General features: G+C 38.8%; 1 protein-coding gene across 1 annotated transcript in view; it reads right to left on the bottom strand.

The window, feature by feature from the left end:
• ANKRD27 (ankyrin repeat domain 27) overlaps nucleotides 1–14488 on the bottom strand; it is a 393642-nt gene that overhangs the window by 80014 nt on the left and 299140 nt on the right. Inside the window, exons 25-26 of the mRNA XM_053701675.1 lie at nucleotides 10251–10412; nucleotides 8664–8763 (exon numbers count right to left, since the gene is read on the bottom strand). Coding sequence (XP_053557650.1) covers nucleotides 8664–8763; nucleotides 10251–10412 — 262 coding nt within the window. The remainder of the gene's footprint in view (nucleotides 1–8663; nucleotides 8764–10250; nucleotides 10413–14488) is intronic.

The following is a 14488-nucleotide window of genomic DNA, read 5'->3' as shown; positions in this document are numbered from 1 at the left end:
CTCCAACCATGATCTTGAAGAAACAACACAAGTCGATTCGTATGAGATTCTGCTAAATGTAAAGACTGAGCAAGTACCAAGATATCGTCCAAATAAGGAAATACCACAATACCCTGTTCTCTGATTACAGACAGAAGGGCACCGAGAACCTTTGTAAAAATTCTTGGAGCTGTAGCTAGGCCAAACGGCAGAGCCACAAACTGGTAATGCTTGTCCAGAAAAGAGAATCTCAGGAACTGAAAATGATCTGGATGAATCGGAATATGCAGATATGCATCCTGTAAATCTATTGTGGACATATAATTCCCTTGCAGAACAAAAGGCAAGATAGTCCTTATAGTTACCATTTTGAACGTTGGAATCCTTACATAACGATTCAATATTTTTAGATCCAGAACTGGTCTGAAGGAATTCTCCTTCTTTGGTACAATGAAGAGATTTGAATAAAACCCCATCCCCTGTTCCTGAACTGGAACTGGCATAATTACTCCAGTCAACTCTAGATCTGAAACACATTTCAGAAATGCTTGAGCTTTTACTGGATTTACTGGGACACGGGAAAGAAAAAATCTCTTTGCAGGAGGTCTTATCTTGAAACCAATTCTGTACCCTTCTGAAACAATGTTCTGAATCCAAAGATTGTGAACAGAATTGATCCAAATTTCCTTGAAAAAACGTAACCTGCCCCCTACCAGCTGAGCTGGAATGAGGGCCGCACCTTCATGTGGACTTAGAAGCAGGCTTTGCCTTTCTAGCTGGCTTGGATTTATTCCAGACTGGAGATGGTTTCCAAACTGAAACTGCTCCTGAGGATGAAGGATCAGGCTTTTGTTCTTTGTTGAAACGAAAGGAACGAAAACGATTATTAGCTCTACTTTTACCTTTAGATTTTTTATCCTGTGGTAAAAAAGTTCCTTTCCCACCAGTAACAGTTGAAATGATGGAATCCAACTGAGAACCAAATAATTTGTTACCCTGGAAAGAAATAGAAAGTAAAGTTGATTTAGAAGCCATATCAGCATTCCAAGTTTTAAGCCATAAAGCTCTTCTAGCTAAAATAGCTAGAGACATAAACCTGACATCAACTCTGATAATATCAAAAATGGCATCACAGATAAAATTATTAGCATGCTGAAGAAGAATAATAATGTCATGAGAATCACGATGTGTTACTTGTTGCGCTAAAGTTTCCAACCAAAAAGTTGAAGCTGCAGCAACATCAGCCAAAGATATAGCAGGTCTAAGAAGATTACCTGAACACAGATAAGCTTTTCTTAGAAAGGACTCAATTTTCCTATCTAGAGGATCCTTAAACGAAGTACCATCTGACGTAGGAATAGTAGTACGTTTAGCAAGGGTAGAAATAGCCCCATCAACTTTAGGGATTTTGTTCCAAAATTCTAATCTGTCAGACGGCACAGGATATAAATGCTTAAAACGTTTAGAAGGAGTAAATGAATTACCCAATTTATCCCATTCTTTGGAAATTACTGCAGAAATAGCATTAGGAACAGGAAAAACTTCTGGAATAACCACAGGAGCTTTAAATACCTTATCTAAACGTTTAGAATTAGTATCAAGAGGACTAGAATCCTCTATTTCTAAAGCAATTAGAACTTCTTTAAGTAAAGAACGAATAAATTCCATTTAAAATAAATATGAAGATTTATCAGCATCAACCTCAGAGACAGAATCCTCTGAACCAGAGGAGTCATCAGAATCAGAATGATGATGTTCATTTAAAAATTCATCTGTAGGGAGAGAAGTTTTAAAAGATTTTTTACGTTTACTAGAAGGAGAAATAACAGACATAGCCTTCTTTATGGATTCAGAAACAAAATCTCTTATATTATCAGGAACATTCTGCACCTTAGATGTTGAGGGAACTGCAACAGGCAATGGTACTTTACTAAAGGAAATATTATCTGCTTTAACAAGTTTGTCATGACAATCAATACAAACAACAGCTGGAGAAATAGCTACCAAAAGTTTACAGCAGATACACTTAGCTTTGGTAGATTCAGCACTTGACAGCGATTTTCCTGTAGTATCTTCTGGCTCAGATGCAACGTGAGACATCTTGCAATATGTAAGAGAAAAAACAACATATAAAGCAAAATTGATCAAATTCCTTAAATGACAGTTTCAGGAATGGGAAAGAATGCCAAAGAACAAGCTTCTAGCAACCAGAAGCAATAAAAAATGAGACTTAATTAATGTGGAGACAAAAGTGACGCCCATATTTTTTCGCGCCAAATAAGACGCCCACATTATTTGACGCCTAAATGCTTTTTGGCGCCAAAAATGACGCCACATCCGGAACGCCGACATTTTTGGCGCGAAATAACGTCAAAGAATGACGCAACTTCCGGCGACACGTATGACGCCGGAAACGGAAATAGAATTTTTGCGCCAAAAAAGTCAGCGCCAAGAATGACGCAATAAAATGAAGCATTTTCAGCCCCCGCGAGCCTAACAGCCCACAGGGAAAAAGTCAAATTTTAAGGTAAGAAAAAATGGTCAAATCAAAATGCATTATCCCAAATATGAAACTGACTGTCTGAAAATAAGGAAAGTTGAACATTCTGAGTCAAGGCAAATAAATGTTTGAATACATATATTTAGAACTTTATAAACAAAGTGCCCAACCATAGCTTGGAGTGTCACAGAAAATAAGACTTACTTACCCCAGGACACTCATCTACATATAGCAGATAGCCAAACCAGTACTGAAACGAGAATCAGCAGAGGTAATGGTATATATAAGAGTATATCGTCGATCTGAAAAGGGAGGTAAGAGATGAATCTCTACGACCGATAACAGAGAACCTATGAAATAGACCCCTTAGAAGGAGATCACTGCATTCAAATAGGCAATACTCTCCTCACATCCCTCTGACATTCACTGCACGCTGAGAGGAAAACCGGGCTCCAACTTGCTGCGGAGCGCATATCAACGTAGAATCTAGCACAAACTTACTTCACCACCTCCATCGGAGGCAAAGTTTGTAAAACTGAATTGTGGGTGTGGTGAGGGGTGTATTTATAGGCATTTTGAGGTTTGGGAAACTTTGCCCCTCCTGGTAGGAATGTATATCCCATACGTCACTAGCTCATGGACTCTTGCTAATTACATGAAAGAAATGTCACTTTTCTGTAGTGTAGCTTCCCCCCCCCCCCCCCCCCAAGACCAACCCCCCACCCCTTCCAGATCCCTTAGATGGTTAAAAAAAAAACGTTTATTTAATTTTTTTTTTACTTTTCTTTAACTTTTTTTCTGTAGTGTAGCGGTTCCCACCCGCTCCCGCCCCGTCGGCTCCGCTTCCGATCCCGACCCCCTCCACCTTACGCAACTCACCGATGGCCGCCCACCCGCCTCCCAAGTCGGCTCCCACCCACCAACGATACCGGCCATCGATGTCCGGTGCAGAGAGGGCCACAGAGTGGCTCTCTCTGCATCGGATGGCCAGACAGTGTTATTGCAGGATGCCTCGATATCGAGGCATCACTGCAATAACCGGAAAGCAGCTGGAAGCGAGCAGGATCGCTTACAGCTGCTTTCCACACCGAGGACGTGCAGGGTACGTCCTTGGTCGTTAACTGACATCCTTTAGAGGACATACCCTGTACGTCCTCGGGCGTTAAGGGGTTAAAGGGACAGTCTAAGTCAAAATAAACTTTCATGATTCAGATAGAGCATGTCATTTTAAACAATTTTCCAATTTACTTTTATCACCAATTTTGCTTTGCTCTCTTGGTATTCTTAGTTGAAAGCTTAACCTAGGAGGTTCATATGCTAATTTCTTAGACCTTGAAGGCCACCTCTTTTCAGAATGCATTTTAACAGTTTTTCACCACTAGAGGGTGTTAGTTCACGTATTTCATATAGATAACACTGTGCTCGTGCACGTGAAGTTATCTGGGAGCAGGCACTGATTGGCTAGACTGCAAGTCTGTCAAAAGAACTGAAATAAAGGGGCAGTTTACAGAGGCTTAGATACAAGATAATCAGAGAGGTTAAAAGTATATTAACTGTGTTGGTTATGCAAAACTGGGGAATGGGTAATAAAGGGATTATCTATCTTTTAAAACAATAACAATTCTGGTGTAGACTGTCCCTTTAAACAGCTCTTTTACATTTAAAAAATACTATGGCCTAGATTTGGAGTTTGGCGTTAGCCGTGAAAACCAGCGTTAGAGGCTCCTAACGCTGGTTTTAGGCTACCGCCGGTATTTGGAGTCACTCAAAAAAGGGTCTAACGCTCACTTTTCAGCCGCGACTTTTCCATACCGCAGATCCCCTTACGTCAATTGCGTATCCTAACTTTTCAATGGGATTTTTCTAACTCCGGTATTTAGAGTCGTTTCTGAAGTGAGCGTTAGACATCTAACGACAAAACTCCAGCCGCAGGAAAAAAGTCAGTAGTTAAGAGCTTTCTGGGCTAACGCCGGTTTCTAAAGCTCTTAACTACTGTATTCTAAAGTACACTAACACCCATAAACTACCTATGTACCCCTAAACCGAGGTCCCCCCATATCGCCGACACTCGAATAAATTTTTTAACCCCTAATCTGCCGACCGGCACCTACGTTATCCTTATGTACCCCTAATCTGCTCCCCCTAACACCGCCGACCCCTATATTATATTTATTAACCCCTAATCTGCCCCCCTCAACGTCGCCTCCACCTGCCTACACTTATTAACCCCTAATCTGCCGACCGCAAAGCGCCGCCACCTACGTTATCCTTATGTACCCCTAATCTGCTGCCCCTAACACCGCCGACCCCTATATTATATTTATTAACCCCTAATCTGCCCCCCTCAACGTCGCCTCCACCTGCCTACACTTATTAACCCCTAATCTGCCGAGCGGACCGCACCGCTACCATAATAAAGTTATTAACCCCTAATCCGCCTCACTAACCCTATAATAAATAGTATTAACCCCTAATCTGCCCTCCCTAACATCGCCAACACCTAACTTCAATTATTAACCCCTAATCTGCCGACCGGAGCTCACCGCTACTCTAATAAATGTATTAATCCCTAAAGCTAAGTCTAACCCTAACACTAACACCCCCCTAAATTAAATATAATTTACATCTAACAAAATTAATTAACTCTTATTAAATAAATTATTCCTATTTAAAGCTAAATACTTACCTGTAAAATAAATCCTAATATAGCTACAATATAAATTATAATTATATTATAGCTATTTTAGGATTTATATTTATTTTACAGGTAACTTTGTATTTATTTTAACCAGGTACAATAGCTATTAAATAGTTAAGAACTATTTAATAGCTAAAATAATTACAAAATTACCTGTAAAATAAATACTAACCTAAGTTACAATTAAACCTAACACTGACTACACTATCAATAAATTAATTAAATAAACTACCTACAATTAACCTAACACTACACTATCAATAAATTAATTAAATACAATTCCTACAAATAAATACAATTAAATAAACTAGCTAAAGTACAAAAAATAAAAAAGAACTAAGTTACAAAAAATAAAAAAATATTTACAAACATAAGAAAAATATTACAACAATTTTAAACTAATTACACCTACTCTAAGCCCCCTAATAAAACAACAAAGCCCCCCAAAATAAAGAAGAAGAGGCGATCCGGACCGGCAACCATCTTGATCCAAGCTGCATCTTCTATCTTCATCCGATGACGACCGGCTCCATCCTGAAGACCTCCACCGCGGACCCATCTTCTTCCGGCGACGTCCAACTGAAGAATGACGGTTCCTTTAAGGGACGTCATCCAAGATGGCGTCCCTCGAATTCCGATTGGCTGATAGGATTCTATCAGCCAATCGGAATTAAGGTAGGAATATTCTGATTGGCTGATGGAATAAGCCAATCAGACTCAAGTTCAATCCGATTGGCTGATCCAATCACCCAATCAGATTGAGCTCGCATTCTATTGGCTGATCGGAACAGCCAATAGAATGCGAGCTCAATCTGATTGGCTGATTGGATCAGCCAATCGGATTGAACTTGATTCTGATTGGCTGATTCCATCAGCCAATCAGAATATTCCTACCTTAATTCCGATTGGCTGATAGAATCCTATCAGCCAATCGGAATTCGAGGGACGCCATCTTGGATGGCGTCCCTTAAAGGAGCCGTCATTCTTCAGTTGGACGTCGCCGGAAGAAGATGGGTCCGCGGTGGAGGTCTTCAGGATGGATCCGGTCGTCATCGGATGAAGATAGAAGATGCCGATTGGATCAAGATGGTTGCCGGTCCGGATTGCCTCTTCTTCCCGGATAGGATGAAGACTTTGGAGCCTCTTCTGGACCTCTTCAGCCACCAGATGATGGATCGCCAACCCCCGCTTGGGTTGGATGAAGATTTTGGAGCCAGGACGGATCGGTGATACCTGGTGAGGTGAAGACAAGGTAGGATGATCTTCAGGGGCTTAGTGTTAGGTTTATTTAAGGGGGGTTTGGGTTAGATTAGAGGTATGTGGGTGGTGGGTTGTAATGTTGGGGGGGGGGGTGGGTATTGTATGTTTTTTTTTTACAGGCAAAAGAGCTGAACTTCTTGGGGCATGCCCCGCAAAGGGCCCTGTTCAGGGCTGGTAAGGTAAAAGAGCTTTGAACTTTATTAATTTAGAATAGGGTAGGGCATTTTTTATTTTGGGGGGCTTTGTTGTTTTATTATGGGGCTTAGAGTAGGTGTAATTAGTTTAAAATTGTTGTAATATTTTTCTTATGTTTGTAAATATTTTTTTATTTTTTGTAACTTAGTTCTTTTTTATTTTTTGTAATTTAGCTAGTTTATTTAATTGTATTTATTTGTAGGAATTGTATTTAATTAATTTATTGATAGTGTAGTGTTAGGTTAATTGTAACTTAGGTTAGGATTTATTTTACAGGTAATTTTGTAATTATTTTAACTATTTTAGCTATTAAATAGTTCTTAACTATTTAATAGCTATTGTACCTGGTTAAAATAAATACAAAGTTACCTGTAAAATAAATATTAATCCTAAAATAGCTATAATATAATTATAATTTATATTGTAGCTATATTAGGATTTATTTTACAGGTAAGTATTTATCTTTAAATAGGAATAATTTATTTAATAAGAGTTAATTAATTTCGTTAGATGTAAATTATATTTAATTTAGGGGGGTGTTAGTGTTAGGGTTAGACTTAGCTTTAGGGGTTAATACATTTATTAGAGTAGCGGTGAGCTCCAGTCGGCAGATTAGGGGTTAATAATTGAAGTTAGGTGTCGGCGATGTTAGGGAGGGCAGATTAGGGGTTAATACTATTTATGATATGGTTAGTGAGGCGGATTAGGGGTTAATAACTTTATTATAGTAGCGCTCAGGTCCGCTCGGCAGATTAGGGGTTAATAAGTGTAGGCAGGTGGAGGCGACGTTGTGGGGGGCAGATTAGGGGTTAATAAATATAATATAGGGGTCGGCGATGTTAGGGCAGCAGATTAGGGGTACATAGGGATAATGTAAGTAGCGGCGGTTTACGTTGCGGCAGATTAGGGGTTAAAAATAAAATGCAGGTGTCAGCGATAGCGGGGGCGGCAGATTAGGGGTTAATAAATATAATATAGGGGTCGGCGATGTTAGGGCAGCAGATTAGGGGTACATAGGGATAATGTAAGTAGCGGCGGTTTACGGAGCGGCAGATTAGGGGTTAAAAATAAAATGCAGGTGTCAGCGATAGCGGGGGCGGCAGATTAGGGGTTAATAAGTCTAAGTTTAGGGGTGTTTAGACTCGGGGTACATGTTAGAGTGTTAGGTGCAGACGTAGGAAGTGTTTCCCCATAGCAAACAATGGGGCTGCGTTAAGAGCTGAACGCGGCTTTTTTGCAGGTGTTAGGTTTTTTTTCAGCTTAAACAGCCCCATTGTTTCCTATGGGGGAATCGTGCACGAGCACGTTTTTGAGGCTGGCCGCGTCCGTAAGCAACTCTGGTATTGAGAGTTGAAGCTGCGTTAAAAATGCTCTACGCTCCTTTTTTGGAGCCTAACGCAGCCTTTATGTGGACTCTCAATACCAGAGTTATTTTTATGGTGCGGCCAGAAAAAAGCCGGCGTTAGTTTTTCGGGTCGTTACCGACAAAACTCCAAATCTAGCCGTTAGTCCCTCCCTAACAGTAAATGCATTCCACCCACCAAACCCCCAAAATAAAAAAATAACACTAAAAAAGGGGCAGTTATAAGGGCATTCAGCTCTTTTACAAGCCCATTAAATCCCTAATCTTTAAAAAAAAAAGAAAAAAAAAGCCTAAATCGGGTTAGATTTAGGCTTTTTTTTATTATTATTTTTTAAGATTAGGGATTTAATGGGCTTATCAATAGTTCCATATTTTTCCTCAACTCCACCTCTCCACAGAAAATTTAAAGCAGCAGGGGCTCCTATTCCTTTTGAACTGGGTATTGTTATAGGTATTATTTTTAATAAAACATCTATATAGCCATACAGAAAAGGCTGATACTATAAAGAGCAGATCAGTAAAAGCTTTATACTTATGCAAATGTTCTGCTATAGCAATGCATTCAGCTACCCATCCCCATGATTATCACAGAAGCTAAAGTATATAAAAAATGCTGTTCATATAAAAATAAAGGTTTACAAAATGTCAAGAATTTAAATGATTCTCACATTTTTTCCTGATCCTGGTGGATTGCTCAGGTAAAGTTGCAGAGTTATTTCCGGATTCATTTGTGTTGTTTGACAGCAGCAGTTGCTTCATTTTTGAATTCTTGGGGAAAAAGGATTTAAATTATGACTTGAATCATTGCATGAAGTCACAACATAATTTGCTTCTCTTTGCCTTTAAACAAGCAATTCATGCAAGAATGACGTTACGAGCACATATTGCCAAGTAATCTGCAATGACTAGATGTTCATAAAACTGCACCTGAAGGTTGTTACAAGCTGAGATATAAGTTATACGGTATTGTACCACCTCTGATTATTTATTTGATTATCTGTATTTGTACTAATCTATGCAATTAGTGTGTGGTATGTTGCAAGATTATACCTACTGCAGAGTATTAAATGTATGGGGAATTAACCCTTTCATGTTTATTTTTTAATTTCAAATGCAAATTATAGCTTGTAGTTCAATGAGCACAACCAGCTATTTCAGAGGCAAAAATCTCTCTTTCTCATACCCTCCACTGGGAGATTAATTTGTTCTTTTGTCTCCTAATTACATACTTTGTTTACAGAGAATGGGTTTGGTATTTATAATTTTCAGTATAGGTTGTGGTTTATTCAGACAAAAGTTAAAAGGACATTAAACATTAAGTACATTTTATAAGCATAGTATTGAGGACATTCCCTGCCACCCTCTAGTCATGGGTGCCACCATGTTGAAATTTGCCTTTCATTGTATTCCACTGTTAACGTGTTTGCCCATGTGCAGCAACTCTCTTTAAAATAACAGCAGTGTAACTTAAGTTCCAAAATGGTGGCACTCATAATTAGAGGGAGTGGCATTAAATGTATTTAGTGTCCTTTTAAGGAGTTGTTTGCAAATAATTGAATACACTCCAGCAGGGAAAATTGACCTTTGGGAACACATTAAAAGGGAAGAGCATTTTACCACAACCTTTTAATAATTAAAACAAACGGTACAATTATGCTTTGGTAATGGGCCCCCTTTAAAAACAATTTTTATGCTGTTCCTGTAAAGAATCTTCATTCATGTCATCTAAAAATTTGCATATAACAATACAATGCAACTATTAACAATCGTATATTACTTAAAAGGAGGTAAAAGCTATATGAATTGAGGCTAAACTAATTAGCTGTGTTTCTATACTAATGCTCATTGGCAGATATATGTAGCTTCAAAACCGTACTGGTAGAGAGGAACACACTTAAGCAAGTCTAACACAAAAACAAAGCGTAATTACAATATAAATAATGGCATCCAAGAAGGATCAGTGCTGCAACTTTTTAACACTAGCGTTGTATGTGTGTCTATGTGTGTCTTGTACCAGCACTAAATACTAAGGCAGATTAACACATCTCTATGCTATGCAAAAACGGTATCTGTTTGTGTACCCAGGTGCAAGTGGCGTGCAACAGCACTGTAAATGTTAAGGCAAGTTGTTATTTTTCAGCACTAACAAAATGTTCACCTACAGAATCAGAAATAAAATCCCAGTAACGTGTCCATATGGAAATAGAATTTGCTAAATAAATTATTAGGAGACCAGATGTTATTTTAGAAGATACCTCCTTAGCACAATCCAGGGGTGTGTACTGTCGCTTGTTTCGAACATCCACCATTGCGCCATATAAAAGCAACTTCTGCACTAATCCTTCATTATTCCGTCTCACAGCCTCATGCAGTGCTGTGTTCCCCTTCACGTTAAACAGGTTAACTGAAACAGCATGCTACAATTCAATCAAATAAAAAATTATGTTAAGGTAAAGTAGACATTTGCTTCTGCTATTTATATTATTTATTGAAAACAGAAGTAAGAAAATAAGAAAATAAATGTGTTCAGAGCGCCTCAAATGGGCTAGGTGTTGTTCAATGTGTAGAGTGTGTATTTAGAAATATTTTAATTGTAAATCTAGTACTTTACACAAGAATAAAACATGCCACGGTGGGTACAGTGGTAATAAATGACAATAAAAACAATAAGATGTGTATCCACTATCTTGTACAAAACTAAATATTGAATATATCTATATAAAAACACTGAATATAAAATGATGCAGAGGCAATAATAATAGTAGCCCCAATGAAAATATATGAGAAAGTTAAAATTCCAAACAATGTCTGAAAGAAATCAGTCCAATGTGTGGATTAAAAAATGCAGTAAATTAAATGAATGGATTGCTGATATCGACTAGGAGGAGGATACCGCAAGAGATATTGTGTACCAGTGTTGGTGGTGATGTGTATAAAAAAGGGAGCGAAAAAATATCCTTAGTGATTGCAAATATAAAGAAAACAGACAGTGTCAACTTGCTTATTCAAAAGTGAAAAAAATGATGTGAAAAATTGAAAAAATTACAAAGGAAAAAATGAAAAAAATGCTGCTCAAAAAATGAAAAAAAGAGAAAGGCCTAGAGGAGGCTGAAACGCGTTGACCACAGCTGGTAAGCACTATTCTGATTTTATATAAGTTTTTAGTACCATCTACACTATTGTTGTTTTTATTTGCTTTTAGGTTTAATTTATGATTTAAAAAGAAAAAATTTTTTTTTGGGATTGGAGTTTCTCCCAACCACCAAAGGTTCTCACCATCAGGAACAGGAACACTAGCCCATTAATTGGGTTTGACCTAAAAGACCGTTGACTTTATTCTCACCATCAGGAACCTCAGACGGACTCTCACCACTAGGAAAATAAGGTTTCCTTTTCTACACATTATTAACTTTTGACTTTTATTTGGATCTTCACATTTAGCCTTTTTTAGGATTTTGTTTGTTGGATTACAATCGCTGACTTTGTTCTTTTTTTTCCTTTTTTTTTGCTCACTGACTCATTTTTTTCCTTTGTAATTTTTTCAATTTTTCACTTTTGAATAAGCAAGTTGACACTGTCTGTTTTCTTTATATTTGCAATCACTAAGGATATTTTTTCACTCCCTTTTCTATACACATTATCACCACCAACACTGGTACACAATATCTCTCACGGTATCCTCCTCCTAGTCGATATCAGCAATCCATTCATTTGATTTACTGTATTTTTTAATCCACACATTGGATTGATTTCTTTCAGACATTGTTTGGAATTTTATCTTTCTCATATTTTTTGGGGGGCTACTATTATTATTGCCTCTGCATCATTTTATATTCCATGTTTTTATATAGATATATTCAATATTTAATTTGTACAAGAGAGTGGATCCACATCTTATTGTTTGTATTGTCATTTATTACCACTGTACCCACCGTGGCATGTTGTATTCTTTTGTAAAGTACTAGATTTACAATTAAAATATTTCTAAATACACACTCTACACATTGAACAACACCTAGCACATTTGAGGCGCTCTGAACACATTTATTTTCTTAGTACATTTTCCAAGCTAGCTAGTTAGCCTACTGTTCAGAGCTATAGGTGCTCTTCTTTGGCGCTACACCCTATCGAAATCCTGAAAACAGAAGTAAAACAGAAAAAAACAAAATAGCATTATAGTAAAATGAGGGTTCCTTTATACATGATATTTTAGGTCAGGGATGTCTTCAAAAGTATTTTAAATGATATAAATCTGCCTTTAGGTTGCATGTATAAGCTGTATTATGACCTGTAAATATTGCCTAAATTACATAACACATTGTTTACACTTGGTGCCATTTTGTAAATGTAAATATACAAATATTCCAAATTCCAAACCTTTTCCGGTCCCAACCAGTTTGAATAAAGGGTTTTGTACCTCTAACAATATTGTTTTCTTAAAAGGACAGTCAACACAAAAATTAATATTGTTTAAAACGATAGATAATGCCTTTACTACCCATTCCCCAGCTTTGCACAAAAAACATTGTTATATTAATATACTTTATAACCTTTAAGTCTCTAAATTTCTGTCTGTTTCTAAGCCACTAAAGACAGCCACTTGATCACGTTTTGTATTATCTTTTCACAACAGGGGAGTGCTAGTTCATGTGAGCCATATAGATACCATTGAGCTCACGCCTGTGGATTCTAACACAACACTAATTGGCTTAAATGCAAATCAATAAAGTCATAAGATCAGGGGGCTGTCAGAAAATGCTTAGATACAAGGTAATCACAGAGGTAAAATGTATATTAATATAACCATGTTGCCTGTAAAAAAACTGGGGAATGGGTAATAACAAATTATGCTTACCTGATCATTTCCTTTTCTTCCGTGGGAAAGAGTCCACAGCCGCATTCATTACTTATGGGAAATAAGAACCTGGCCACCAGGAGGAGGCAAAGACTCACCAGCCAAAGGCTTAAATACTCCTCCCACTTCCCCTATCCCCCAGTCATTCAGCCGAGGAACAGGGAACAGTGCCAGAAGATGAAAACAACAACGTATCAAAAACGGGCGGGGGGCTTTGGACTCTTTCCCGCGGAAGAAAAGGAAATTATCAGGTAAGCATAATTTATGTTTTTCTTCCTAATGGGAACGAGTCCACAGCCGCATTCATTACTTATGTGAAATTTATACCCAAGCCAAAGAGGACACAGAATGCCAAGACGGGAGGGTAAGAGGCGGACCATTGAAGACACCCACCGAAAAAACCGGGAACAACATTGAAAGAAAAAAAAAAAAAAAAAAACGACCTCGTGGGCACAAACTACTGACAATCCAAAGGACCTGGACAGTTACCACGAGTAGATGCAACCAAGACACAGGCCTTGAAGACCCCCACTCTCAGGGACAAAAAGCCAGGCACAGCCCCTTAAACCAACAAGGGAAACCCGACTAACAATTCCCAGAGGGAAAACCAGACAGGACAGAAAGACCAACTCAGGCCTTCAAGAAAACAACCAAGATCCGCTCGCTAGGCTCACCTGAATTCCCACAAACCGGAGATTACGGAATCCAAAATGGCAAGCCCACAAGGCAACATAAATGTATGAAAACCAGATGGAATCGATCCTCGATCTTAAAGGAACATAAGATGGCTAGATCTAAGTCCAGCATCCAAGCTAATAGAATGGATTCTCCGCAAAGAACACTAAGGACCAATGTGACCCTTCTTTCTAAGAAGAACCAGAGTCCCCCATATGAAAAGACAGAGAGGACATGTCCCTAAGACACCTAAACCATCTACCAATGAATGCACAGGCACCGAATGCCCTAAAGGGCAGAGTGGCGGCAGACCCAAAAAGCACCCCCGTCAGGGGAGTTTACCACAGGCCATAGGAGAAAAGTCAATACAGACCATCCAGGGCCCAACAGAAAAAGGAATACGATCTATAAGAGACAGCCTCTCAAGCCCCCACAACACCTGGCAGCAGAGCAATGAACGTGCAACCACCATGTGCCGAGCAAAGGTCCGCAAATACGGATACAAAAAAATGGAAAGGTCAAACAGTCTAGAGACAAATCCTAGACCTAATGAGGACAATAGGGCAAAAAAAAAAAATAAGAAAAGAAGGCCCAGAAGCCCGTCCACAGGTACCCAATCTGCTCACAATTCCAAACTCCCCAAGGAGAACAATGGAACCCCATCCTGACCCAACCCCTAACACCCAAGGGGATAACAGGGGCTTAAGGATAGCCAGAACTTGGACCGACAAAACCCTAGACTCCCCTCCCAAACCTACAATGAGATCCAAGAAGAAGGGGTAAGATACCACTAGTCAGGACCCGGGGCCACACGCCCCAAACCGGCCCAACAAGCTGGCAGACTAACTCGTAGAGGAAAAGAAAGACCTCGAACAGCAAGTACAGAAGAACCCATGATATATACTGCGATAACACACGCAGCCCGAGTCCAAGAATAAAAACCCTGGGCCAGCAGTCACAAGG

Source organism: Bombina bombina, chromosome 1, assembly GCF_027579735.1.
Source record: "Bombina bombina isolate aBomBom1 chromosome 1, aBomBom1.pri, whole genome shotgun sequence".
Lineage (NCBI taxonomy): Eukaryota > Metazoa > Chordata > Amphibia > Anura > Bombinatoridae > Bombina > Bombina bombina.
The sequence above is the reverse complement of the archived record's forward strand: the minus strand, read 5'-3'. Positions and strand labels throughout refer to the sequence as shown.